The 26,580-nt window shown below is 39.9% G+C and overlaps 1 protein-coding gene across 3 annotated transcripts in view; it reads right to left on the reverse strand.

The window, feature by feature from the left end:
• Positions 1 to 13,307, reverse strand: part of LOC135253764 (collagen alpha-1(XXIV) chain) — an 86,904-nt gene extending 73,597 nt beyond the window's left edge. For 2 of the 3 annotated variants that reach the window (XM_064333485.1, XM_064333484.1), the window contains exons 1-3: positions 12,806 to 13,304; positions 6,389 to 6,459; positions 1,869 to 3,202 (exon numbers count right to left, since the gene is read on the reverse strand). In XM_064333485.1, the coding sequence (XP_064189555.1) occupies positions 1,869 to 3,202; positions 6,389 to 6,459; positions 12,806 to 12,861 (1,461 nt within the window). In that variant the 5' untranslated portion in view covers positions 12,862 to 13,304. Of the gene's footprint in view, positions 1 to 1,868; positions 3,203 to 6,388; positions 6,460 to 12,805 lie in introns of all 3 variants that reach the window. The other variant, XR_010329684.1, reaches the window with a different exon arrangement.
• Between the last annotated feature and the right edge of the window lie 13,273 nt (positions 13,308 to 26,580).

Genomic DNA, 26,580 nt, shown 5'->3' on the forward strand with positions numbered 1-26,580 from the left:
ACCAATGGTAGTGCGCGCTACACTATTTTGTGCGTTGTGAAACTGGCCTAACATCTGGAGGGGAACTCCTGCACAGCCTGAGTTACTCATTCCTTGCTCAGATGGGACAAAGTGAGCTTCAATAACAATGGTTTATTCATTCATATAACTCTTCACAGGGCAGAATAAGAAAAGTAAAAACTGTCACCAACAACCCTTGTAAAGGGTAAAGATTACGACTGAAGAATTGTCATCATAATGAAGAAACACCTGTCTGACAGATCATAAACACTCTCCAGGAGGCAGGGCGTGGATGCACCAGTGATTTCACAAACAGAACTAAAGAGGTTTTACTGCAAGATGCAAACCACTAGTTAGCTGCAAAACCAGGATGGCCAGTTTCAGTGAGTGAAGAAGTACCAAAAAGAGCCTGATGAGTTTGGGAAAAAGTTCTTGCAGACAGATCAGGCCAAGATTTACTTGTATCAGAGTGATGGCAAGCGTAAAGTGTGGAGGCCAAAAGGAACTGCCCAAGATCCATGTTATGACTTGGGCATGTATTTCTCCCACAGACACTGATTCACTTGTCTTCATTGATGATGTGACTGCTAATAGCAGGGGAATGAACAGGGTGTACAGAGGCATCTTACCTGCTCAAGTTCAAGCAAATGCCTCCAACCTCATTGGATAATGATCCCAAATATACAGTACTGCTATCTCAACAAAAAATACCCTTTAATAAAAGCATTTTTTTTTTGCATTAACCACATGAAAAAAAAGTTTGAATGCAAATATAAAAAATTGTGGAGCCAAAAAGAAAAAAAGTCTTTGACCCAAACATTATGGAGCTCATGGTATATATATATATATATATATATATATATATATATATGGAACTGAAAGCATCCAGAATTATGATCCATTCACCATTCTTGATGTGCCAAGTGCTTGACATTTCAAATGGTCAAGATTCAAAGAGCCTTGCTCAGATTAGATATATGCTGAGAATAGATTCACAGTGCTGGCTTCGTAGACTACATTTGCAATAAGTAACATCTTCATTGTAGCCTATTCCAAGAACTTTTTTTCACATAACTGATTGGTGAATGTCATAATGTGGTATTCGCTTATTGAGATGACACAGACATTAATTGCATTGGAGCACATAAACACACGGAGTTCAGGCATTTTCCTCTGATTTGTGTTTTTAATATATGGCACGCGTTGCTTAATGTATGGCATTCATTTCATAGAATTTACCGTGAGATTTTCCTAGATAAGCTGGCATACTTCACATTCTCAAAAATCACAACTCCGTGACTTATTCCCATCATGAAAATGTTGAGGAAAAGATCTGAATCTCTGATGACACAATAGTCGTCTTGTATGTGCTGTATGTATGGTATGCGCAGTCAAAGCCAACGCAACGCGGTGATTATAGACTTTCTGTCAGTAACGTCTCACTACTTGTTGATGTTGCATTGTTTGATAGTTTTCTCATGTGTAACCAGGCCATGCAAACCTGAGCTCCAGCACAGCTGTAAATTACCCTACCCTCACTCACATCACAGCACAAGCCACTGGCAGTATTTCAGAAGAATGACATGTGTTATTTTAACCACCTGTTGGTACATGAAAAAAATAAAAAATACTTGGACAAGCTATCTCCCTGCTTCTAAATCAATATGCAATGCTGCCAAAAAGCGTCCTCCCCTCAGCCACATGTAAGACCAGTCAAAGCAGTCATATGGCTATAAATTAGCACTCATTTCTTGAATTCTAATTTGCAGTGTTTTTGTACATTTTGCACGGACTTGCAGTGGCAAAGTGATTGAATATATAAGTATATCTCCAAGGAACTGCATACAGATGTGACAAAGAGTACTCACCGGTGGACCTGGTTCTCCTTTCGGCCCTGGGAGCCCATCATAATAGAAGGAATAGTCTCCTTCTTCATAGCCATAGTCGTAATTTCCCATGTCAACATCATAGGCTTTTTCATAACTGTGCTCCTCAGAGTTGTCCACTTGGTATTGGTTCTCACGATAGAGAGTAGTGTTGACTTTCAACTGCACCTCCATCAGTTCATCCGTGGGCTGTAGAGGCCTGCTGCTATTTTTTAGACCCTCCTTAATTTGGCTCTGTCTCTCTGGAGAGATCGGGGAAGAGGTGTTATCTGTGGCACTGGGATTCCCAAGGAGATGCTCATTCTCTGTGTTATTCTCAGACGGGTCCCCCTCAGGACCACGGGGACCTGCCGAGGCAGTTGTACTCCTGAGTTTGATGCCCAACGTTGTCTGCACAGTGACAGGCTTGGTGGAAGAGTCGCCTGCCAGTGCCCTGAGCCGCTGCAGCAGCGTTGACGTCTCGGGGCTGGCTCTCAGATCAGGCATCAAAGACGACGTGGGTTTTAAACGCGGGTGGTGCGTTACATAGGTCTCAAAGCTAGGGGTAGAGGCAGATCCTGGCTGGGTAGTGATTGTCTGTGTCCAGGAGTCCGATGGAACCGTCGGCCTGATCTGGGATTCTGGAAGGGGGCGGTTTGAGGCTAAAGAGCCACGTGGTGATGTGATCGGGGGTGGTGAAGACGATCGATAGGTATCGGCCAGACGGCACTGCTTTTTAACATAGTCGCAATAATGAGCGGCTGCCTGCGCTGAGGGGTAGATGTCCAGCTGGCATATCACACCTTCAAACTGGACAGCTTTCAAGTTCATCCTTCCTAAGGTGAACAGACCATCAGAATCCAGCTTCTGAGGCCTGGACAGAGTCTCTTCGCTGTAATGCACGTCCCCGCAGTCCGCGTGGAAGGACACGGACCGTGGACGGACACCAATGGCAAAGGAATGCCACTGCCCGTCGTGCACATTGTACTTAAAGTATACAGACGTCTTCTCAGCAGTGTAAACCACCACCTTCTGTGGCAAAAGCTGAATACCAAACTGCAGTTTGCTTTTGCCGTCCTTAACGCTGAAAAGAAAAGCATTGTTCGCTCGCCAGGAGCTTAGGCTAACAACAACGGTGAACTCCTCTCCAATCTCAGCAAGGAGGAGCCTGGAGGTGGAGCCTTCGATGTACGCAGACTTCTGGAGAATAACCCCAGCATCTGAAACAAGGGCACCCTGAGGAGGTGGTGAAGGGGAGGATAATGGAAGGACAGCCTCCCCTGAGGAGCCTCGCTCTTTGTTGCCTGTAAGGCCCAGCTGCTGCAGAACATCTACACCTGTGGGAAGAGACAGGAGAGAGACAGAAACAAGGCAGTCAATCTCTCCCCAGTTCAAACGCTGAAGACCTTTACCGAACGTCAGAAACCGCAGTCTCGGAAGGGACTGTGTGGGGGAGGTTCCCTTAAAGCTCTCTGCTCTGCTGACATCACAGTTTACCCTCAATAACACTCACATTCCCACTGACGCAGATGGACTACAGATGAACGGGGGACCTAGGATGAAAGTTTACTGAAAAACAGCCTGACTGAATTAGATATGAAGGAGAGCTTCATGATACCTTTGAAAGGGCTGAATCACATGGTTTAATTGCTCCCATATATTTCCTTATAGGGCATGCTAGTCAAAGATTTGTTTAAAGCACTTTAAAATGCCCTCATGTTTATGAGTACATGCCATATTTTAATTTTATCTTTGAACTCACCTTAACACTAATCAAACTTGATCTGACTGCTGCTCAGAGTATTACTCCTGTACTCAAGCTGGTCAATGTTATTGCAAATGAAACTAAATTTATAGGCAGTAAAGTGGTGTCATTCTACCAAGTATTAAATAATATTGCCTTAATATTTTCATGATAAACTACTACAAAAATCATTCAACAGAGTAAGTTAAAGTGTGTAAATACTGTGCTTGCACTGTACGTAAATGCACAAGTTCTGCACAAGCACTGCTCTGGTGAATGAGAGGCATCAATTGTAAAGCGCTTTGGATAAAAGCACTATATATGCAGTCCATTAACCATTAACCATTTCTCCCATTCCCTCCCTTCTATTCTCCCTTCCTCTTTCCCATTAAAGCCAGTTAATCAAGAAGTTAAAAGATTGCAGAAACAAATATTCAGCATTCACTGCAACCAAGGGACTTGGTGCCAGGGGGACTTCTGCTATTTTAATTTGTGTGCACCAAGTGAGAGTGAGGTTTTGTACAGTAGAGCACCACCTGTGCGGAATACAACTGGAATAAGATTGCAAAGTATTGTTGCTGTGCCCACAGAGAGAACATGCCTGTGTCCATCCATGGCACTTTGCCGTATCTTCAGGGGATCTACAGGCAGAGATATCCTTGACATTCTACGCCTGAGGCAACAGGAGCCTGGATTCCAATGAACCTGTCTCATACGTGAAGACAGGCTTCTTTCACCCTTACTCTGCATTCCAACAAACTGAGAATAAATTGATTCAGGACAGGACTACACTGGATATTTATAAATAAATAAAAAAATTTGTGACAGAGGTTTAGCTCTGCCAGGACAGAAATCATCTGGCTGAAATCTAGTTCAACCCAAACACAGGAATTGAACGTTGTTTTGGGTGATTAAAGACATTTTCCAGGAAAGTGCATCCCTTTCTCATTGAACTATCTAAAAATACTTTTTCCAACAAATAGCAATTTGATTAGTTTATAATTACGCCACGCACACGGCACTTCAAAGAAACACTGACTAATGACAACTGGAAACGGTCAGTCGCTCACAGCAATCTGTGTGGCCAGAGAAGGCGGTTCTGCTGAGGTTCCATGTGTTCTTGGTCAGTGGTAGAATTAAGCACCATGACCGTCGGTTTAAAAATTGCTGGACTTGTCTCAGCAATGACAAAAAAAAGCCCCTCCAGTCTCAGACACTCCCTTTCACATAACTTAATGTGAAATGCTCCTGTGAAAGTTTAAATACCATACAAGAGGCAAGCTAGGAGAAGCTGATATATACTGTACTTGCGTGTTTTCTTTGAGGAACAGGATGAAGGCATCGCTGCTGTGATTGAACTTGTATGAGTAGCCTGTGTTGATTTACGCTGGTAGGGTAGGGGGCCTGAGCTATGCAGCTTGTGACAAAGCAAAGAAAAGGAAACTCCATCTGCCCTGCCTGGTCAGTGCCTTCCACCATGTGCTTGTCTGTAAACCAATGGCAAACATCCTTCTTAATCTCTTACATCTGAGCACATACAGAGTCTTGCCAAGATATACTGAGAATTGTGTTTTGTTATCGTTTTTTTTTTAGTGTGACTGGTCAAACATTCAAAATGATCTTGCAGTATGAGGAAGAAAAGGCTTTGTACCAGCTAGTGGTCTCCTTTAAAAAAAAAAAGAACTAAAAAAATGAAAAATTCAAGTTGTTCTTTGGCGGTCTCTACCTGCATTCTGGGATCCAGAGAACAAGAGCGGACATGCAGGAGAGTTTAAAAAAAGAAAGGTTAGAGAAGCTCCTATTTGCAGCTGTCCCTCTGTGAGGCAGAATAGCTAGTGTTGTCACTCCTCACTCAGTACTGTGGCTCTTTTCCATGCTGTATTACGCGGCACATAATTACAGATGCAAAATGGCTACGGGGAGATCATGCTAATACAAGACAGCGAAGAGCACTGATCCAGGGAAACAAGATAGTTCAAGCCGATTGATATTTTGCTCATCAGATAAGACTAGCAATAATGTTTAGCTGTAGTCACTTGAGAAAAATGTGTCAGTTTAAATGTATGCAATAAGACATCATTACGAAAAGACAGCTAATCTTTATTATGGCCTGTGCCAAAAGGGACAGTAAAAAGCAAATTTCTGTTTATGACAGTTTAATTCTTGGTGAGCTGAATATAAAAATCATATGTGTTTTTATAGCACAAAACCTCAGTGTCTTTGTGCCTGTAAATGTACACATATGTGTCTGCAAATGTATACCAACACATTGGTTACTTTCTTTCAACTGGTCAAATTGGCAATAGCATTGCGAAAATCATATAATAACATGTATAACATTGCATGTATATATAAAAGTAATACAAAAAGGATGGGACAATATCCATTACGCATACCTCTGACATTTGCAGGCATGGTGAATTCTAATCACAGCGCACTGCAGCCAAAGCAATGTACGAAAGTACACTGTTAAACACAGGCCACAGTCATATTACATCATGCTCTTCATTTAAAGAACCAGAAGGTCCGAGACTTGTGCCCCCGCATCCCACACAGAGGACTATAACAATCAGCACTTTTCATCACAAGCAATAGCCCTGCTGTGGAAAAATGTTCCATAACCTCATGAGCTGCGTCCGTGCTGAGAAAGGTCATCCTTGTCACTACTGATCTTTTCTGGAAGAGATGCAGATCTGGGTGTGTGGTCACTGAACTTAGGACAGAGTGACCTGAGGACAACAGGCTCGGAGTTGTTGGAGGACAGAGGATGCTGCCTTACCTTGTGCTTGAGAGTGCGCTTGTGCAAACAGTAATGCTGTGCATGTTGAGAAGAGTAGGAGGAGGGTTCTCCTGGAAGGGACAGAAAACAGAAGTTAGTGACAGCAAAGGTGGGCACAGGTGTTCTTTTATCTGAGAGAGCAAATATATCTCTCAGAGAAAAATTAAAATAGAGCTGACGGTCAAAGAATAATGTGTCAAATTTTCAAGATGTCAAAAGAAATATATTTCATGAAGTCAAAATGTTATTCTCATTTAGAGTGCTGGAAAAGCAAGGTCTTAACTAAAAACATTCATGCCTTCTGGGTAGCAGTGTGTGCACCACAAAAATATGCCTACGGACTACGATGCAGATACAAATAATAGATTTTCTGTAGACTACAGGCGGCTACACATTTCCACTTTGTATCTCGGCCTGACACCATTGCTGGATGGTCACACAAATGTAAGGCAAGTGATTTGAGGTGGGCCATGTCTACTTGTATCGCTCGTCCTGTTACATGAAAGGATTCCAAATATCATGTGACTGGGGCCCATAATTTTTTTTTTCTTTTTTTTTAAACGTCATCTCAAACAACATCTCCAAATTCTTATTTACTGTTAAAGGTCAGAGATTAAGAATGACAAATGTTGTGAAGACTCTTACACTAACTTTTAAAACTTGAACAAGTAGTGCCAGCAATGACATTAGTGGTTTGAAAGCAAGAACTAAATCATGATTGATTTAGTTGATAACCTGCTACATTTCTCATCGCTTTTATTGCATAACAGGCAGACCCCATTCACTAGGTAACTAGTAATTATCTCCCTTCCTAACCTTGAAAAACCCAACCTCTATGTTAGCCTGTCCGCAGGCATGCATTCTTGCATGAAGCACTGTGCAAATCATGGAGCAGGGCAGTAAAGCACAAAATAATGCTTTAATAGTGAGCTATGCCTGCATGTGTTTACTATGAAAAGGTATGCTGCACTGATTCATATATGGAAAGTCAAATGCAGAAATCAAACATTCCTCCGTTTGAAAGAGGTAAATGCACCCTCATTTATCCACATAAGACATTTTTATGTAATTAAAATACTTTTTAAAACAGAAAAGGAAACGAAGAAAATGATATTTCTTGTCTGGGGCAGGGGACTAGAAGCTTCTGCAGATAAACACAAATAATGCACACACAAATTAATGACAGCAGTCCATAACAAAGTACTTTTGTTGTTGAGTATTATGTGTGAGACAAGTGTTATCACAAAGTGGCTTCCAGCATGGCCTCCATTGATTATTTTGAAAATATTATAAGCTTACTAGCTTAGTTCATGTAGCCAATCATTCAGTGAAGAACTTCAAAGCTCAAGGGTACCCCAGGGGTTAATTCCAGTCCATTTAAGTATCGCTAGCAAATTCATATATGTTAATCACAGCTAATCACAAGCCGGCCCATACTCTGTGTCTTCTCTGATTCTGACAAGTATATAGATGTAATGCTAAGTTTCTTAAAAACATTTCATTCAGAACTCTCAGTTCTAAACATTGCTTTCTAGACAGATGGAAACACTGCCAAACAAGCTAGGTAAAATGGGCAAAATCATTCCAACCATGAATCATTTGATTAGGAAAATGATCAGCACCTCAACTAAAACACAGTTAAATGACAAAATACAAAATTAAACTGAGTTATTGTATAATTAGCCGACTGCATTCAAAATGGTTGCTTATCAGCAAGGCCTTTTGCCATTCATATTAAATTATACAATCTGAGATTTAGATAACTACACACAGCTGCAAGGAACTTGCATGTTTAATGAAAGCTGAACTTCAAACAGATAACCAGACTCTCAATTTAATGAGGCAATGATGTAAGTGAGCTGCACTGAACAATCCCAAACTCTGCACAAAAATGAAAAGAACAATGCAACATCAAGGACAGAGGTGTCTCCAAGCGGAATAGATGTTACTGTGTGTGGCCTCAGTTACAGAGGCGAGACTTTTCTCCAAGCAGAAAATCCACCCAAGTTTGTTTTCCAGATAAACACTGGCCAGTGGGCTCACAGCAAGGGAATCAACAAATGAATCATTTCACCTGTCCGAGATGCTGGTGTGACATTTCTCACAATACACCAGCTGAGAAAATGGGCAACAACACATTGTATCAGCAGAAAAAAGGACATTCTTTTATGAAACTGCAAACAGTAATAAGACACGATGATGTTAAACACAAAGAAAAGGTACAGAAGTTAAGTTGCCCATGGATGAAATGCGGTAATTTAGTCTAATAGTGACCTATTTTAATAGCTATTGATTTTAAGCAAAGTTACGTCACATTCACTGGGGTGGTCGTAAGAGCATTCCAACATCCCTGAGCAAACACTGCACTCTTCACAGGAGTTACTCTCTGCACTGTGCAATTGTATGCTTCCTTTTAACATTACCTGTAAAGTGTGCCACAAGATGCAAGATGCATTTTTTCTTTTAATGCAAAAAAATTGTGCTCTCAAACTTGAAGTTTTGTAAAGTAAAAGATAATCGCTTGGCATGATCCATAGAAATCTCTCATGGATAGTTTACAGGGCAAGAAGTTGAAGGGACAGCAAAGAGACCCAAACAACACTGTGTTGTCTGAAGGAAATGCCACAGTGTGGTAGTGACTATGATGTCAGAATTGTAAACAATTACCACTTTTAAACAGTGTGTGTGTGTGTGTGTGTGAGGCTCAGAAAAAAACTGCATTCAGTTTTGTTTGAAAATAAGTTGCCACAGCAGATCAATTGACATTTAGGCATCTAGAAGACAAAGCACTATTTCATTTCACCAATGGGACTATGGAATGATCCACATCTAATAAAGTCTAGTTTATAATTATCTTTAATTAAGAGATGGGAGCAATTATCCCCACTCTATTGCTTAGAGAGGGCATGTGATGTTTTAAGACACTAGTTATGTTTTCCATGGGGCTAATTAACAGGGTCCTTACAAAATCAATTAGACGCTACTTAATGTGAGTTGCTTTTTCTACAAAAAAACAAGTATAATATTTATCGTACATTTTTAATGAAAACCTCCCATTACAAATCTTAATCATTATGGTAACCACCCAGAATGTAAGTTTGTTAAACCACGGCTATCTTTCAAGAACTGTTTACATGCATACACAAACTGTCAGACATTGACACATTGTAGCTCTGCAACACTGAAATGTTGTCACAATTTATTCAAGAAGCATCTGCAAGCAGGGCAATCAAATTTCAGTTTCTTCAATGCAACAACAATACATTAGACAGTTTTCAAGGACAGTGTCATCTCCGCCCTAACCACCACAGGGGATTTTTAACTATAAAATATTAACTTTAAAGTTAATTGAACTGGGAAGAGGTCACCATTGCCTGACTCCTGGGCCCTTGTCTTTTACACACCAATAACCTGTTGTTACTAGTTTGTTATTTGCAATGGTGTATCCAGTCTTTGACATTTATTATTTCTGAGGCACAGATGTCTACTGTGTAACTCAGAAGCAGACTTTGCCTCAGTTGACCTACAGGTGAAAAAAGGATGTGACTGGACAGGGAGGTTATCTGCATGTTTGCTCTACTGTTCCGCCTGCGACAAGAGAGCAGCTCCTGTATACTGGAGACAGTCTAATACGGATCCATATCCAATGAGCCGGTTTATGACCTCCTTCAAGATCCATAATATTGACTGTGGCAATGTTACGTTTCACAGATATGTTACTTTGATGTTTCCTTTCCATTGGTTATAAGTTCCATTTATTTAGGTTAACAGTGCTGCCACATTGAGTTCTGCTCTTGGTATTCACTAACATAATCTCTTGCAGCTTGGCTCATAGTGATCCAGTGATTGCTAACAGGCCAGTGAAAGTCGATGCGTAGCAAGCCATTAGCTCGTCCTCATTGCGGCTGCTGATATTTCCCAGCTGCATCAGGAAAATGAGCTCATTAGAAAGGCATTAAATTAAGATAAAATTGCACGGATAGACATAATCACCACTATCTCATTGTCTAATGGACACTTCATTCCACATTGTGACTCTTCAGATCCATACTATTCAAACCACAGTACAATAAAATTGCTATGTCCACTAGCCTCCTCTTCAAAAACACTCAAATTATTTAGAGTCAAGAGGTCGCTGTACACTAAAGTAAAGATTTGCTAGGTCCACAAGACCCTGAGCAGACAAAGGACTGTGAGTAAACTTCAGCAGGGTTTTATTGGCTTACCCTTTCCTGCCCATAGGAAGACATGCAGATGTTGGGCTTGCCACACACAAAAACACACACACACCCACACACACACACTACCAGCCCTCAATATTGTACCTACTGATGTTAAGCATCCTACATTCCGGAGGACAAAAAAAAACAATACACTCATTATGTGAATATTCTCTCAACAATGGCCAACTTCATTGACACATTTTTCTTGTGTATAGTCCTTATTTTAATTGTTCACAGATCCTTTACTACCTACCTACAGAGAATAGTGAAAGCCACATTGATATTCTGAATTTGTTTTAACACTGAAAACGGAGAAAGGCTTGTGTTATAAAAAAAAATCCAGGACTATGCTTGGTCAATGAAGACGGGTGGTAGTGTTCCAAGGCTTCAGCTCACTGCTGGCCCAGAGAGTTAAGCTAACAGTGTGTTATTGTTCCAATCTCCAGCAGCCTATTTCTGCACACCTCAGTCAAGAAGTGACACAAGCCACCTTTTTAGGGCTCAATCATTTGAATTGCCCTTTATGAACATTTTCCAATGGTCCCAATCTACTTCAGGAAATAATCTAATGCCTTCAATAGCTCTTGACAAATATTGCCCAAATCATGTACAAAAATCAAAGGCTTTGCCATGTGTGGAGATTGAGTAAAATGCTTCATAACAGCTTTAATTCACATTTTGCCTCTAATTAGACTCAAACAAGAATTAGCCAATTTTTTAAACACAGTGGTTTTGCCTAATTGCATAAAACAATACTTCCCACAGAGGTATAAAAAAGTTACGGTGTTATGTTCCGGGGAAAAAATGTAAGTTGGATATAATTTTCATCTATGCTATGGCTTTCAAATGGTGTCTCAAATGTAATCCAGCTTGTCTGTCCCCCACAAATGTCACAGCACTGCAGAAACCGAATGCCGAGATGTAAATACCCAATGCACACTTACATGAGGAATGTTTAGCCATAACTGCTATACGCCTTCAGTCAGCGGTCATTCAAAATGTTCTGTGTGCAACCCAACGCAATTACCCTGCGCGTGGGTTGTACTGTTGCAGTTCTACCCCTGCTAGAACTTGCATTTGCTGTAATATTACAGAAGACAGTAAAGATAGTACATGTTCCGATCCTGGTATTGCTAGGCTACATTGGCTATTGTAGCAGGACAGGCAGGGTTTTAAAACTCCACTGATGTCTTCCCATCCCAACCGAAGTCCTATCATCTGGTCTCAATTAGGTCTTAAACCAAAAAGAATTCACCTCAGGCTGAGTGACTGGGCTAGACTTCGCTTGCGTAGAAAGCAGTTCACGCTACACTGTAGGCTATTTATGCGCAACAAGGAACTGCGCGTTGTAGTAACTATTGTTATAAATAATAAATAAAAAATACTTGTCAATTTTATAATGTAATGCAAAACAAAATGACCGTGTTATTTCCACTGTCATGTGTCTAGAGCTCCAGTAGCACTGGTTCATTCAAATACACACACAACACACGCACGCACGCACACACACGGTTTCGGTTGGAACAACTTTTAAAGGCCAGTGACTATTACCACTTAACGTCCAAACGCAGTTCCACTGAATCCAATGAAAATCCCATTCAAAAAGCAGCCTCGACTTCACATGACAAGTTAATACAAATACAAACTGAAACTTTCCAAGTCATTAATAAGTGAAATGCATGACTTCAACCCTGGCATCTGGGTCTGACAGTAACTTGTTTCAGCATATAAAACCCGTTGGATGGCAAACAATCAAATTTTTAGCTCATGTCTGTTTTATCCTCAGGGCGACCGACTGGGACCCACACAAGATCAACCATGCGCTCAGAGACTCGGCAGGTCAAAGCCATGAACGTTCTATGTAGGCTCAATAGCCAGTCATGCTCTGGAAGCTGTTCTGCTTAGTCGGTTAATTATCACCTTCAAGGGTGCCAAATATGCAAAATTATTATCCATTCTTAACAATGTATCAAAAGAGCAACACAACCGAAAGGGTTGCTCTTGTCACAGTGTTTTCTCGTTCAGAATGAAATGCAAGCTAAATGTAGGCTACCTTTCAGTAATATACAGTAAGTCCCAACATGCGAACAACAAAAATAAAGAAAAAACATTAACACAAATGGATGCAAGATTTGTTGTGTTTCCGTTGTTTTCCTAACCAAATTAATTGAATAAACGTACTACTTAAACTTACGTTTTTGCCGTAGGAGAAATGTTTCCACTCCTTGTCCGTTGGGCTCCTAAATGCATTTGTATGCATTTGTCCAAGCAGCAGAGTTCTAAGTGAAAACAGAATTCCACGCTAGAGGATACCGGTTCATGAGCTATCCCTTAGTAACAGCCAAGGAGAGTTTAACTGACTGAAGACTGCCACCTCAGAATTTCCTCATTGTAGGGAAATCCAGAGATAGAGATTCCCTCTCACCGAAACTTCCCCCGACTCCGTCGCGGTTTGATAGTAGAAGTGCGACTTTTTGCTTAATACAAGTGCCAGCTGTTAACCAACCTATGCACGGAAAACTATTCACTCTGCAGTTTCCCAGTTCTATTTACAGAACCATATCACGAATCCAGATTCCCGTATTAAATGGAGTACAGTGACTGCCGCAAGATTTCATGCACACAGGCTACTTCAGATCCGTGCTGTACCTCCAGGCGGTGGTTTCCGCAGATGCCTTAACTTGCAATGTTGCAAGGGGAGCCGTATTCAACCCCGGTACCAGTTGGTGTTAAATTTCACCAATTACTGACGTGACATCACAGATCAGATCGCATTTTTGGCTTGCACCCATCAATTCTTAAATTTATTTAAGAAGTAATTTAGAAGAACATTTCTTTTTTAAAAGAAAAAAGAATCCTGCATTTAAATGAGTAACATTTCACATGGTGTCCCTTGTGCGGACCGAGAAGATTAACACATCACGCGCCATATATCAAGCCAATACAGCAGCCCGTGTTGCGGGATTGTCATTAGTGAATGTATTGTTTTGATGTCAAAATGAGATCAAGTTTCAACAAACAATATTGGCTACCGTGTTTTCTTGATCATTTTTTACTGTGTTTGTTATGAGCAACTGATAATAATAATACATAAACATGTATGAACCTTCAGATAATTAAATCTTGAGAGTCACGCATACACACACATTCCAGCTCAAAGAAACACACAGGCGTAGATTCAGTCCTTTATTCCTTTTCCACGAATTACAAATTATTTAAAGTTATTTGTTAGCTAACATTAATTTTAAAATATGGCATTAGCAAGTAGGCAACAGTAGCCTTGTTACAAAGCAAACACTAGAAATGCCACAGTTTGACTGTTGTCACTTTAATAAAATCAAGAAATCTGCCATCATGAAATCCACATGGCTCCCTCTTCATGAAGTTTCCTGTACGTATGTATTGAACATTCTGATATAATTTGAATACCAATATTGCATAACAAAATAAAGTTATAAACACTTACTAAAATTGCCATGGGCATTAAAAGTCTCCATGATTTATCTTGCCGTTACCACATGCTTGAGCATTGCGATTGTTGGGTGCAACATTGATGCAGAAGGACTCCAGCAGTACCCAGCTGCAGGCCCACAGAACAAGCCCGTGGTTGGCCGAAGCCTGCAATAGTGGTCTGTGGTTTTGGGGCCTACCATGTAATCATGTAGCTGTCTGAGTCATGAATAGAGCTGGGTACCAAAACCTGTTTAGCACTCTGGCACCAATTCGCATATGTCTGTTGCTTATCTGACTGGATTGCAACACAGATTACAATGCTTCATTTTGGCACCATCTTAACTAACATTACACTTGCTCTGTCGACCAAGTCAGTGACAGCAGGTGTCAGTTGCAAGCTGGCTAACGTTGAACGTGGTCAAAATGCCAAAAGCGAAATTGTCTAAAGTGCGGGAATGATACGCATCCCTAGTAATGAAAGGATATTATGTGAGGTTTGCAAGTGAAATGATAGCGAATGCATTTCAAAAATATTAATGAGCTTCCCACAAAGTTTATACAGTGGTGTGAGCAATAGTTTTCATTTGTTTTGGTAATTATTAGTAAGTATGCAAGCTAGTTTGCACACAAAACAAAGGTGAACACTACATTTTTAAAAGCCATGTTATATTGGCTGAATCAGCATCCCAAGCACTTTCGTATACTTTGCCTGCGTATCAGGGCATCCGAGCAATTGGCTACTTTGATCAGACTACTTTGATCAGATGTCATTATTGGCAGAATGGTAGCAGATGTAATTAAATGTCCAGTGGTGAGAATTATTGATTGTTGACTGGAGCATTTGTAGTGATGAAATTGGAGGGAAAAAGAAATAGAAGAAAAATGCTAAATAACCCATGTTTGGGGCTTTATAGTGTGAATGTGTAAAAGTTGTATCTGAATTCTGTGTGTTTACGTAAGGTCAGAAAGTACAGAAGTTAGTGTTCTTAAGGGCTGAGAGTTTGGCTATTGTGGTTGTTTCTGTAGGAAACCCGGAAAAGTTCAAAACTCTTGGTGCTGTTTAGGAATGGGGCATGCCCAGCCAAGCTGTAACTTGGCGGATGGCATACCCATTGCAATTTGTGACATAATAAAATAAAAGATGTATTGTGAAGATATGGACAAAAAAAAAAAAACATGGCACAGTTGATGGTTTTTTTTACACTGCATGCAGTGTGCGAGAGGCGAGAATCCAGTCAGGACAGGTCACCAATCCATCACAGGACCATTCACTTTATTTTCATGGTAAGGATGGCTGAACAGTTTCATATATCTCCTTTTCAACATGTCGGCTGTAAATCCACCTTTGCTGTTGGTCTAAATTTACTGTACACACTGATTCTACCTCTAAAAATCAGCGGGTGTGCTTCTGTGCCTTCAACATCACAGCTTTCCTGAAGAAGCTCAATAGTCAATCACGTCAGTCATCAGCCAGTCAGCATCTTAGCTTGTCATATCTGGGTGCATCAGTTGAGTTATGTGACTTTCTACTGACCACAATGGACCCAGACTTTATTGCCTTTGGCCTATATTCCCATGATAGTCCCATTCTTTATGTGGGCCCCATGTCTCTCACAATCAACTGTCATTTCAAATGCTCAGGATAATTCTTTTAAACTGACATGTGCAGCACACATGGGATGGGCAAGACAATACTTCAGAAACATGAAAATGCTTAAAATGTGTACTCTTGTTGAATACTGTCTTAACAACTATAAAAAGGCCTCCATCAGTGAACAATTTTATTGTTTACTCTGACTAAAAATCATAAAGGCGAATCAGTTTGAATGAATGAAAAGTATTAATTTCAGATTTGAATACAATAGAAAAATTACTAAATGATGAATTGTGTTATCATCGTAATTAACATGGACCCAGACTGACTCCACATGTTTACTTAGCTGACAAAAAAATGAAAAACGAATTATTTCTTCCACCTCGCAGGCACAGCATAGCAAGTTCAACAATCACGGATTAACTAGTCAAACTCTGTGTCATTTACTTCAGGATTACGCTACTGTAATGATATTTTGTATGGATATGTAAATTCCTCACTGAAAGGTCTCCAACTGATTCAAAATTCTGTGGCTCGTATTCTTACCAGAACAAGGAGATTAGTTAGCTTCTCTCCACTGGCTATTATAAGACATTTGTCCTTACATTTAAAACTTTACATGGGCTAGCCGCCGTGTATCTGACTGATCTCCTTTCTTCCTGTAATCCCTCAAGAACAAGCTGCTGACAGACAGCAGGCTCCCTGTTTATTCCTAAAGTAACTAAAGGTACCACAGAAGGTAGAGCTTTTCCCCATCATGCTCCTTTCCTTTGGAAGAATTTGTCTGGTCATGTTCTGGGTGCAGATACTCTCTCTATATTTAAATCTAGGCTTAAGATTTACTTTTTTAAAGCCAGCCAGTGGAGGGACAGGGTTGGGTGGCTGGCATAGGCCACAGAGTTTCTGGTAGACTGAGCTGTCAGTGCTGTCACTGGATAATACATGATGTCTCTGTTTTAAGAAGAGCCAGTCATGGTCTGGTGGTGACTGTCTCAGGGCTGCCCTAATTACTGTGTTGGTCCTTCTCCTTCCTTCCCCTTGCCATGCAGCCTTAGACTTATTCTGCTGGAGCTTTTCCTTATTGCACACAGGCACCTCTATCTCTCCTGCTCAACTCATCAACATTAGCTGCCTAATGATGATATTTTTTCTTCTCTTTACCAGTAGCCTGGTAGCCTGGTAGCCTTTTCCAATTAACAAGTGAAATCCAGCAGCAAATAGGTACACCCCTTTGAGTCAAATTTTGCTCAGACTTTTTCCTTGACACTGTCACCATAGGCTTTCTTTTCAAGGGTTCAGGCCTGGATGTCAGTAAAGCTGTTTTGTCACAATGCCCGATGTAAAAAAAAAAAAACACTATACAAACAAAATTTAAATGAATTGAACAATTTTCAGTTCATTTCAAAAATACTTTATTCTTTTTCAAAGTCCAAGTTAAGGACATGTGTTAATTGAATACATGGCATAAGGCAACCCTACTTCCAAGTGTTTGATGCTAGATGAAGTTTCATTACCAAAATAAATGTATCAATAATAAAAACCAAACTTGGTTGGTTTTATTATTAAGTTATCAAACTGCCTAAGTTATTGTTTTAGAGCAGATACATCTCGGTGAATTACTGAACAGCTGAAAAGAATATGAGCCTTCAACTCCACAAATTGTCCTCACACTCATTACTATGTTTCGTGATCACCATGCTCTCAAAGACCATGCCTACAGGAGCAGGCTTAGCACTGTTTACTAACAAAACAGTATCCTGCAGGAATTTCTCCCAGGACATCCACAGATGGTTAAACCTGAATCTAGTACTCGTAATGCCTTGTCCAGAAGTTGGTCTCAACAGTCCAGTAAATCAGTAGAAAAAAGATTTCTACGTGCCATTTTTGTATTTAGAGACAAAAATAGGTACTTTCTGGATAACAACAGTTTATGAGGATGTCATTATTGATTTGCTTTGCACACAGTACAATTGCTTTCAGCAAAGACTTGGAAATCCCCTAGGACATTACATTTTACAACTCCAACTGTTCATTGATGTATTTGAGAATACACTTTGGCAAGATATATCAGTGAAAACCAACTGTCACTGTCATAACCTGGGCCAATATTCCATTGATTACACATACTAACACAGGTCTGGTTGAGCAATCACCAAGTGAGATTGTCATTTTCATTATTTTATTTTAAATATTGTACAGTGATTTAACTTTTTTTATTCAAACCCATTATATAACCAATAAATTGCTGTACAAGCTCAACACCCACCTTGTATAGCTTATATTCCTGGACAGTTAGTAACTTGAAGAACAAGCATAGATCCTGATGAGAATTGCATGACTTGCGGAAATAAAAAATCACGGACAGCTGGATAACTGTGTGCTCTTCCTGAACGTAGTATATACACATTCAAATATGACTGAAAATAACATGATTAAAATTATGCGAAGAGGGGAAAAAAAGTTGAGCTGGCTCTTGGCCTCAAAGACTTGACATGTTTCCTCCTCCACATTGTAATCTGAACACCAGAAAGGCTATTTCCTATCCAAAATTTATTCAAATAACATGTGGTCCAATTGCATATTGTCTTTCAGCCACATGCTTCATAGCAACAGCTTGTAAATTAAGCTGAAATTCGTGGAAATTATTTTCCTCTGTAGATGATATTCAAGCCAAAATCGCCCAGGCCTGGGTAAACAGAAAGAAAAAAGCAAAACATTTTTTGTGATAAGCCATTCTGTGGAATTACACTGTAACAACTAAGAAGTTATGCTTAAGGAGGGTTCCTGTTTTGGTCTGGCAGTCTACTGTTAATCTTGACCTACAGGATCATCGAATACAAAAAGGCTTCAGAGTGTGGCACATGCATGGACATGGTCTGGTGCAGTGATGGGAATCTCAAGTATCTTATCACTGTAAAATTAGAATTCAGTAAGTAACAACCATTATGTCAATCTTTGTTTTTTCTTTTTTCTAAACTTCAGACTTACAAATTTGTGTGAAAATGGGGAAACCATATGGTTTGAATTTTTATTTTATTTTTTTAACTCAGCGTGGACAAAGGACAAATTACCATAGCGGTTTGAATGTCTGGCTTTCCTTGGATGAAGTACCTTTATGTTTCCTTCAGCTTCTGACTGATGAGTAATAACTCAATTTTACATCTAATTCCAATTTCCCCCTTAAGCTCTCTGCACCATTCAGTCTGCATCTTTCCATGTTGATTACGTGCAAATTATTCCAAAAAAATCTGCAGTCACAATTTTCCATTACGCTACTAGAAAAAATAATTTTATTTAACCCATGATGTAGCAATTTGTTTCATTCTATCACAAGACGCGCACATTGAAAGGGATTATTTTGCCAAATACAGCCAGCGTGGATAGCAGCTGGAATAGTGTTAAGCGGACGGTAGAGAAGAACATTCCATTAGTATGGACTCAAGAAACCCCCAGGATGTTTACCGGAGATTTGTAAAGTCGCCGGGACCTGGACAAGGGGAATAGCAGCGGAAAACACAGGGGCCTGAGGGGTAATCAGGCAGTAAAGTAAGGGGAAGTGGTTCCCGTCCTGGGGGAATAAGAATGGACCAGAAATCAAAAGCCCAGGTTTGCCACAGGACATGCTTTCCCACAAAAGAGAGAACCAGAGAGGCTTGTCTGTCCTTGAAGCTATATCTGACTCCGACGAGAGTTTAAGTCCTGTTAAAATATGTTCCTAAGTGAGTATTTAATACCCTCCATTATAAAGCATATGAACAGTCCAATTTTATAAAGCCCAACCTAAAGAGATAAATGACAGCTAAATGATACTGTTTAGAGCTCCATTCATCCTGTTTCCAGGATTAAGAATAAAATATAATTTAGAATCAAGTCATCCTGAAGCTTGTCTTTACACAGGAAAAACAGATGCTGATGCAGCCGTTTGACTATAAGTACTTGAGACATAATAATGCACACACATACACATACAAGTTCAAATAGGCCATCTCTATACTTTTATGGAAGGTCAAAAGGAAGTTAATGAGGACTTTGCACTTTGCATTGTAGGTGCTTGATAAATTTCATCCAATGGCCATACAGACCATGTTATTCAAAAGACCAGAGGCTGGTCCTTCGGTGGAGTGCACATGCTTTATCTGTTTTAAACAATGCTATTTTTCTATTATTGCTAATGCTGCCCTTCCAACAGAATTCAAAACAAAATTGATTTGTTTTAATGCTTCGAATGATCAGAGTTTAGGTAGGCCAGCTGTTGCTGTGGGACTGATTGCAGTATGTGGGGATTACATGCGTATCCGCCAGCTGTGACTACGTGTTTAATGAGTCCCTGCAGGGAGTATCCTCCACAACAGGGAAGCACACAAACAATCATGGGTGTTACTTTTCTCATTATGCAGGTAGCTTCACAAGCACCACATTTCAAGACCAGCATTTACAATAGGTCGACATGGAATTCATGACACCTATAAATATCTGTTTTATTGTCCAGTAACCCCTGCATCATTTCAATGCACACCTGGTGTTTAAAAATGCTATGCACGGGCATAGTAATACAGGCCCTGTTCATTCTATTGATGATATTTCTATTTGTCGCATGTGAAATAGAGATAAATGTAGAATTTATAATATAATAGTTGACATAAAAAAGTCTTCTGTGCCTCAGGTTTTGCTTCAATACAATACCCACCAGGGCTCATTTCCAACATCAGTTCCTTACTGTATGAAAAAGCACTACGCCTTCATAAGAACAATAATCGGCACCTCTTGAAATAAATAAATGTTTACTTTTTACAACTTAATTGAGAAGGCATTCTCATTTACAATGATGGTCTGGTCAGGAGAGTCAGATGAGACAGGCACACAGAAATACAAGGGGATTCAAGCATGAGACTTCCATTAAAGGCAACACTGATGTCATATATGAGTACATGAATCTGAAAGTGTCCATGATTTTAGATTTGTAAACTGGGATTGAGACCAGACTGTCCATTTTAAGCCTTTTCTGCAGCTTGTTCCCGTCTCTGGCTGCAGTAGAACAAAAAGGAGGTGTGGCCGAGTGTAGTTCATTTTGGGGGTCTCGAGTTAAATGTATCTGGCAGATCTGATTTCTGTAAACCAGGACAGATGTTTGCAGTAGAATAGACTGGGGAGATTTGTAGATTAGTATAAACCAGTATGTCATGCTTCTAGTCTGTAAAGATGGCCAGTTCACAGAGGAGGAAAGAGTGCAGTAGTGTGTTTTTGTAGGGAGCATAATGTAGGGTTACTCCCTAGTCTTGTTTTCGTATTTTGTAAGTTCCTTATTCTATCCACTTTTTTCCAACTTATTTGAAAAATAAATTTGAGACTATCCTCAGACTTTTTTTTTTAGGAATTGCACTGATATTATATTCTCCTTCAGAAAAATTCAACAAGTATTACAAACCAGGAAGTACATTATTTTGTCATTTGTACTTCTTTGCCTTAGCAGGAAAATGGTTTATGCGTGAATTAATGGCAAAAACATCACAAAGATAAGAAGTCCTACCTCAAAAAGCAGGCAGCTTCACAAAAGCTTCACATCGAAGTACATTTCACTTTAAAAGCTCACAGATAAACAGTTTTTGCAGTGATCATCCAAGGTTTCAACATCCTAAAGTAGTGGTTTACAAAAAACAGTAAAGTCCCTGTGTGAGAATTTGCAATGTCCATGAAAAAAAGAAGAAGAACAGGATCACATTAGTGGGTGGAAGCATAGTGCCAGCAGTGTGTTTCTATGATTTTAAATCACTTTTCCATGTAATTTTCCTCCTGTGCAGTTCCTCCTGTCCCTGGTGGGTTCAGGTTCAGAAAATGGAATGAAGTTCTCTTCCTGATGGTTTTCCCAGCTTCAACTGAAATACATGTGCACAGGCCAAATGTTTCCAACAGAACACAGTCAGTATTATCTTTTTCCATGTCATCCATTTCACTACTTTCCTTGTTCTAGTCTGAACATGAATTATAGAAATTGTATGCAAGCCTTCGTATGTCATTGCAGTCCTAATGTACTTAGAGGACCTTTAACACAGTATTACAAATGCCCCTTTTCCTTTCTCTAGGAACAGGCGATGGACTATCATAAGACTAAAGTCTTTTCTTGGTCAACAAAAACAGATGCTTCAGTCATTGCAGGTCAAATGAAATTGAACAGGGCAGTTAATTTAATCTTTAAAGTGCTTTAAGAAGAAAAAGATAGAAAAAGCTTTAAGATAAAAAATATATTTAAAATTTCTGTGAGCCTCAGAAATTAAAGTACAAGCCCCCTGAGTCTGTATGTATTTGGAAGATTACTAAAAAAAAAAACATTGTAACCACAATTTTAAACAATTAAACATCTTGCATGTGGTATATGAAAATCTTACCCCCAAAATTACCCCCCAAAAATTTGCTGTACACACACACATATATATGAAGAGAAACAGAAGCAGACAGAAACAGACAACTGAATTGTGACATTTTATTTAATGAAAAGACTGTTTATATTAAGCAGCTATGGAGCATAACTGTTCAAATAGCCAGCTTTGATCCCAATCCCAGCAACATTCACAGATTACTAAGAACTGAGCCTTTCTTACCAGAGAAAAAATGAGAAGATTTTCAGTTATCCTTCACTAAGAAGTACCAACACAATTACAGTCTGTAAGAGTTTCCAAGCCAAAACATAGTAATATGTTGCACCAAGTTCAAATGGGATTCCTTATACTCGGCTTAATCAGATATAAGCACTTCTAACAGATCCACTGAGACACACTTACAGTCTGTTTCTCCATCTGACAGAAGTGGAAAAGCACTGTATTAAATGTGAGGCAAGTGCTTTATCTTACCCTTTTTACACGGAGGGCATGCAGCCTCTGCAGAAATCATTTATTATTTAACTTGAACAACATAAAATATAATGGAACGTGTCTTTTTATGCTCCACCACATGGCCAAAAGTATGCGGACACCTGACATCCAACATCTCATCCAAAATGGTGGGCAGTAATATGGAGCTGGTCCACCATTTGCTGCTATAACAACCTCTACTCTTCTGGGAAGGCTTTATACTAGATGTTGGAGCATTGCTGCAGGGATTTGGTTCTGTTCAGCCAGAAGAGCACAAGTGAGGTTGAGCACTAATTGGGCAATTAGGTCTGGCTCGCAGTTGGCTTTCCAATTGATCCCAAAGGTGGTGGATGGGGTTGAGGTCAGGGCCCTGTGCAGGCCAGTCAAGGTCTTCCACACTAATCTAAACAAAACCATTTCTACATGGACCTTGCTGCGTGCCTTGGGGCTGAAACAGGAAAGAGCATTTCCCAAACTGTTGCTTCAAAGTTGGAAGCACGGAATCATCTAGAATGTCATGGCATTAAGATTTACCTTCACCGAAACTAACCATGGAAAACGGTCACAGTCCCAGGGGTGTCCAGATACTTTTCGACATATTGTTCATTATGTGCATTATTAAAATGAGTTGATCTCATTTGTCATGCTGTACTCATTATGAATAAAAATTTGTGGCACTCCTGCTCAGAGGCCATAGCGTCAGCACAAGCAGTAAAAATGTGAGTTCAGCAAGGGTCAAGATGGGCTTAACTGCTGTGCCTTCTGTGCAGTCTCAGACATGAGGCCAGTCTCCCAAAGATGAAAGGAAAGTGCTTTATAATCTCCCCAAAAACCTCTTAATCATCTCCATTTCTCTTTTCTTCTTCATTTAGTGCTCTCCTCATAAAGCCATTTGTTATGTGCTTCCGAGAAGCGCTTTGTAAAAGGAGGGCGGATTCAGTAATGGAACTTAGAAGGTCTGCAGCTTATTAACATGCGACCTAATGTTTATTTATTGTATTCTTGCCTTGCAGTTCCAAAAGTTATCTTCATTGCTCATTATATGTCAGTATGCTTCGTAAGGCCTGGTCATCAAGAGGAAGGTTCCCCCACTGTCCGCAAGCCGGCTTTCGACGTAAGCAGAGTGCGTGCTTCGTTGTTTCAGGTCTAAATTGAATTGTCAGGACAAGTATAAATATATACCCACATTTATATTTTATTGATTTAAACAATGTTGACAAATTTATTGTCAAAGCTGTTGAAGTTAAGTTAATTTTTATTGTGTATTCGAATTCTCACACAGCAGAATTCCACTTTTGGTTTCTGACACATTTGAGGTGACAAATACTGTTTCAATGTACCTTCTTTTACAAATGCATATGGATGATTTGATGACAGGAGACAGCAGTCAAGTTCAGGGGACTGGGCCCTGGTGGCTGCCACACTACAAGACTCCCTTTCATGGGTGGAAGTGCCACACCAAGGAAGAGTTCACACCAGCCTGCCACAGGCTCTTCGGTTCTTAAAGAGGAGCGGAAATATTTCACATGTCTGACTTGGCCACAGGCTTGCATTACTTTGCAGGCTGAACTTTCCTCTGAGTCATATGTTCCAGATTGAAGTCTGTATTCACAGCATGTTATGGCAACACACCATATTTTCAGTGATGTTATATGGCACGGAGTGCCACCTGAGGTCTCTAGGTCAGCTGGTAAACAATTCAGCAGTTCTGCCTTTCAGCATCATACTTTTATTCGTCACAAACAACTTTGGGGATATTTGGAACACTCTAGACACTACATAGTAATATGCACAATCATGCATTTTATTTTTAAAAATTGCATTTTGAAAGTAATAAAAATGACAAACAAAATCAAGCATTAGCAGCAGCCTAGCATTGTATTTTTTATTCAGAGATTGGTTAGTATGAAAAGCCAGATATGTATCATTAGCCATGTATTTTGTTGTGGCCATCAAAATTTTGTTGTGACCGTGCCTTCATTAAGTCGCACAATTTTGGTCAGGGGTGTCCAATCCTATCCAAAAAGGGCTGATGTGGGTGTAAGTTTTTATTTTACCCCAACACTACAACACCCGGTTCAGCTAATTAAGTAATCATGGTCTAAAATCAAGACCTTGATAAGTAGAATCAGATGTGTTAGTGCTGGGCTAAAACAAAAACCTGTACTCACGTTGGCCATTTTTTCATACAAGATTGGACATCCCTGATTTACAGTGTAGGTCATTAAATGACAAAATCTATGAGCCAACTGTATAATAAAAGAACATCTGTGTGAAATTCTCTCTTTTGAGGGAACTAGAAATCCATATTTTGTGTAGCTCATTGCAATCACTCAAGACTTCAAACACAGTACAATGAAAAACATACCCCATGTTTACGCTTTTGAAAATAAACGCTTTTTTGGAGAGAGAAACATGGTGTTCTGCAAAAGATTAGAAACAACTGCTAAGAAAATTGTTAACAGCCCCTGATGGGGAAAATGCATCTACATCTGCTTCAGCAGTATTCATTGAGATCATGTTCTGTGAAAATGGTCTTTTCCTCTAAACATACTCAAAACCCTGTCTACCATGTCTGGCATCTTAAACAAATACAGAACAATGGTGTCTGTTTATCTTAACTTATTGCACAGCCATTCAATTGTTATTTCAACTCTTCTAAATATGGTAAAGAGAAGAAATCTAGACACATCCTTCATTTCACTGTAATACTGCATATCATAATGGACACATAATGTGTGTCATGAATAATAATGAGGCTTTGATTGTTTTTATTGTAGTTTAAATGTTTTCGACACAGATAAATATCCAGTGTTAATTCAACTCTAACAGAATGCATATGAGTCTAACAGGGACCATATGTACTCTGTAAGAATTGATATAACACAGGACATTTGCTGTGTGATAACTCTACTTTCAGTAATAATAACTCCTCTGGTGGAGGGTTGGGGCTAGAAGCAGTAATCATTAGCTAGGAGCAGATACAAAAAAAAAAAAAAAACCTAAATTTGCTTCTTGTCTCTCAGCCAGGTTCCCTGGCTTAGCTATCAGCTGTCTTCCTCCCTGATGTCACTGTGGTAAAAATAACTGAGCCCTGTCGCCCACCAGCTTAGTCCTGTCCCCCTGACAGCTGTAACGCAGGTTACATGTCAGTCTTTGCCACACCAAAACAACTACACAGCAGCCATGACCTAATATTGCTTCCTCCCTGTTTTCTGAGGATGAAAGCCAGATCAGACTGCACAGTGGTCACGTGAGTGATAGAGCTCCCTATCCTCGGTCCAGTTGGTCCACATCAAGCGAGCTCACAGGTACCGTGTTCCAGATGAGCATAATGGAAGATGGCTCACCGGTCTGGCGAAAGACCGTTGCAGTAGAAACACTTTTTATTGAATTGCCGAGCGTGGTTTTGTGTGAGAAGTTTTATAGCTGACATATGTGAGCGATCAGAACGGAACAGATGCAAACATACACGCCGCCTTTTAATTGAAGGTTAGCTTGATGTGGAAAATTCAGTGCAATGGAGACTGCGGCAGAAGATCTGTGAGTGATTCTTTATTAGCATTTACGAGATGCCTTCATCCAGAGCAACTTACAAAGATATGGGAATGAAGTGCACTAATTCCCTAGAGGGGTACAGCAAGTGCAAGAAATGCAGATTTCAATGACAACTTGCCAACAGTTCTATTGAACGTGAAACTATTGAAGTCAACAAAACTACGCTAATAAGCATTAAACTACATTATATGAACAAAAACAGGCTCTGAAATCAGAAAGGTATGTTAGACCTAATCAGGTGTTTGGGCTAGGTTAAAATTGCCAGAGAGGGTTGAGTGGAGGAGCCAAGGTGCAGTCTGAAGAGGTGGTTCTTCAGCCTGGTCGCAAGATCACAACTTTTCTGCCCATGGTGGGAAGTTCATTCTGACTGTGATAGACAAAAACAGATGGCAGACATCATCAGGAAGTGCAGGCTCAGAGAGGGGAGGAGCCAGATATCCCAAGGTTGTGGGACAATGGACTACAGTAAAATCTGATGATATTTTGAAATTATTGATGGGGCAGTCTAGTGCACCAGGA

This window comes from Anguilla rostrata, chromosome 4, assembly GCF_018555375.3.
Source record: "Anguilla rostrata isolate EN2019 chromosome 4, ASM1855537v3, whole genome shotgun sequence".
Classification (NCBI taxonomy): Eukaryota; Metazoa; Chordata; class Actinopteri; order Anguilliformes; family Anguillidae; genus Anguilla; species Anguilla rostrata.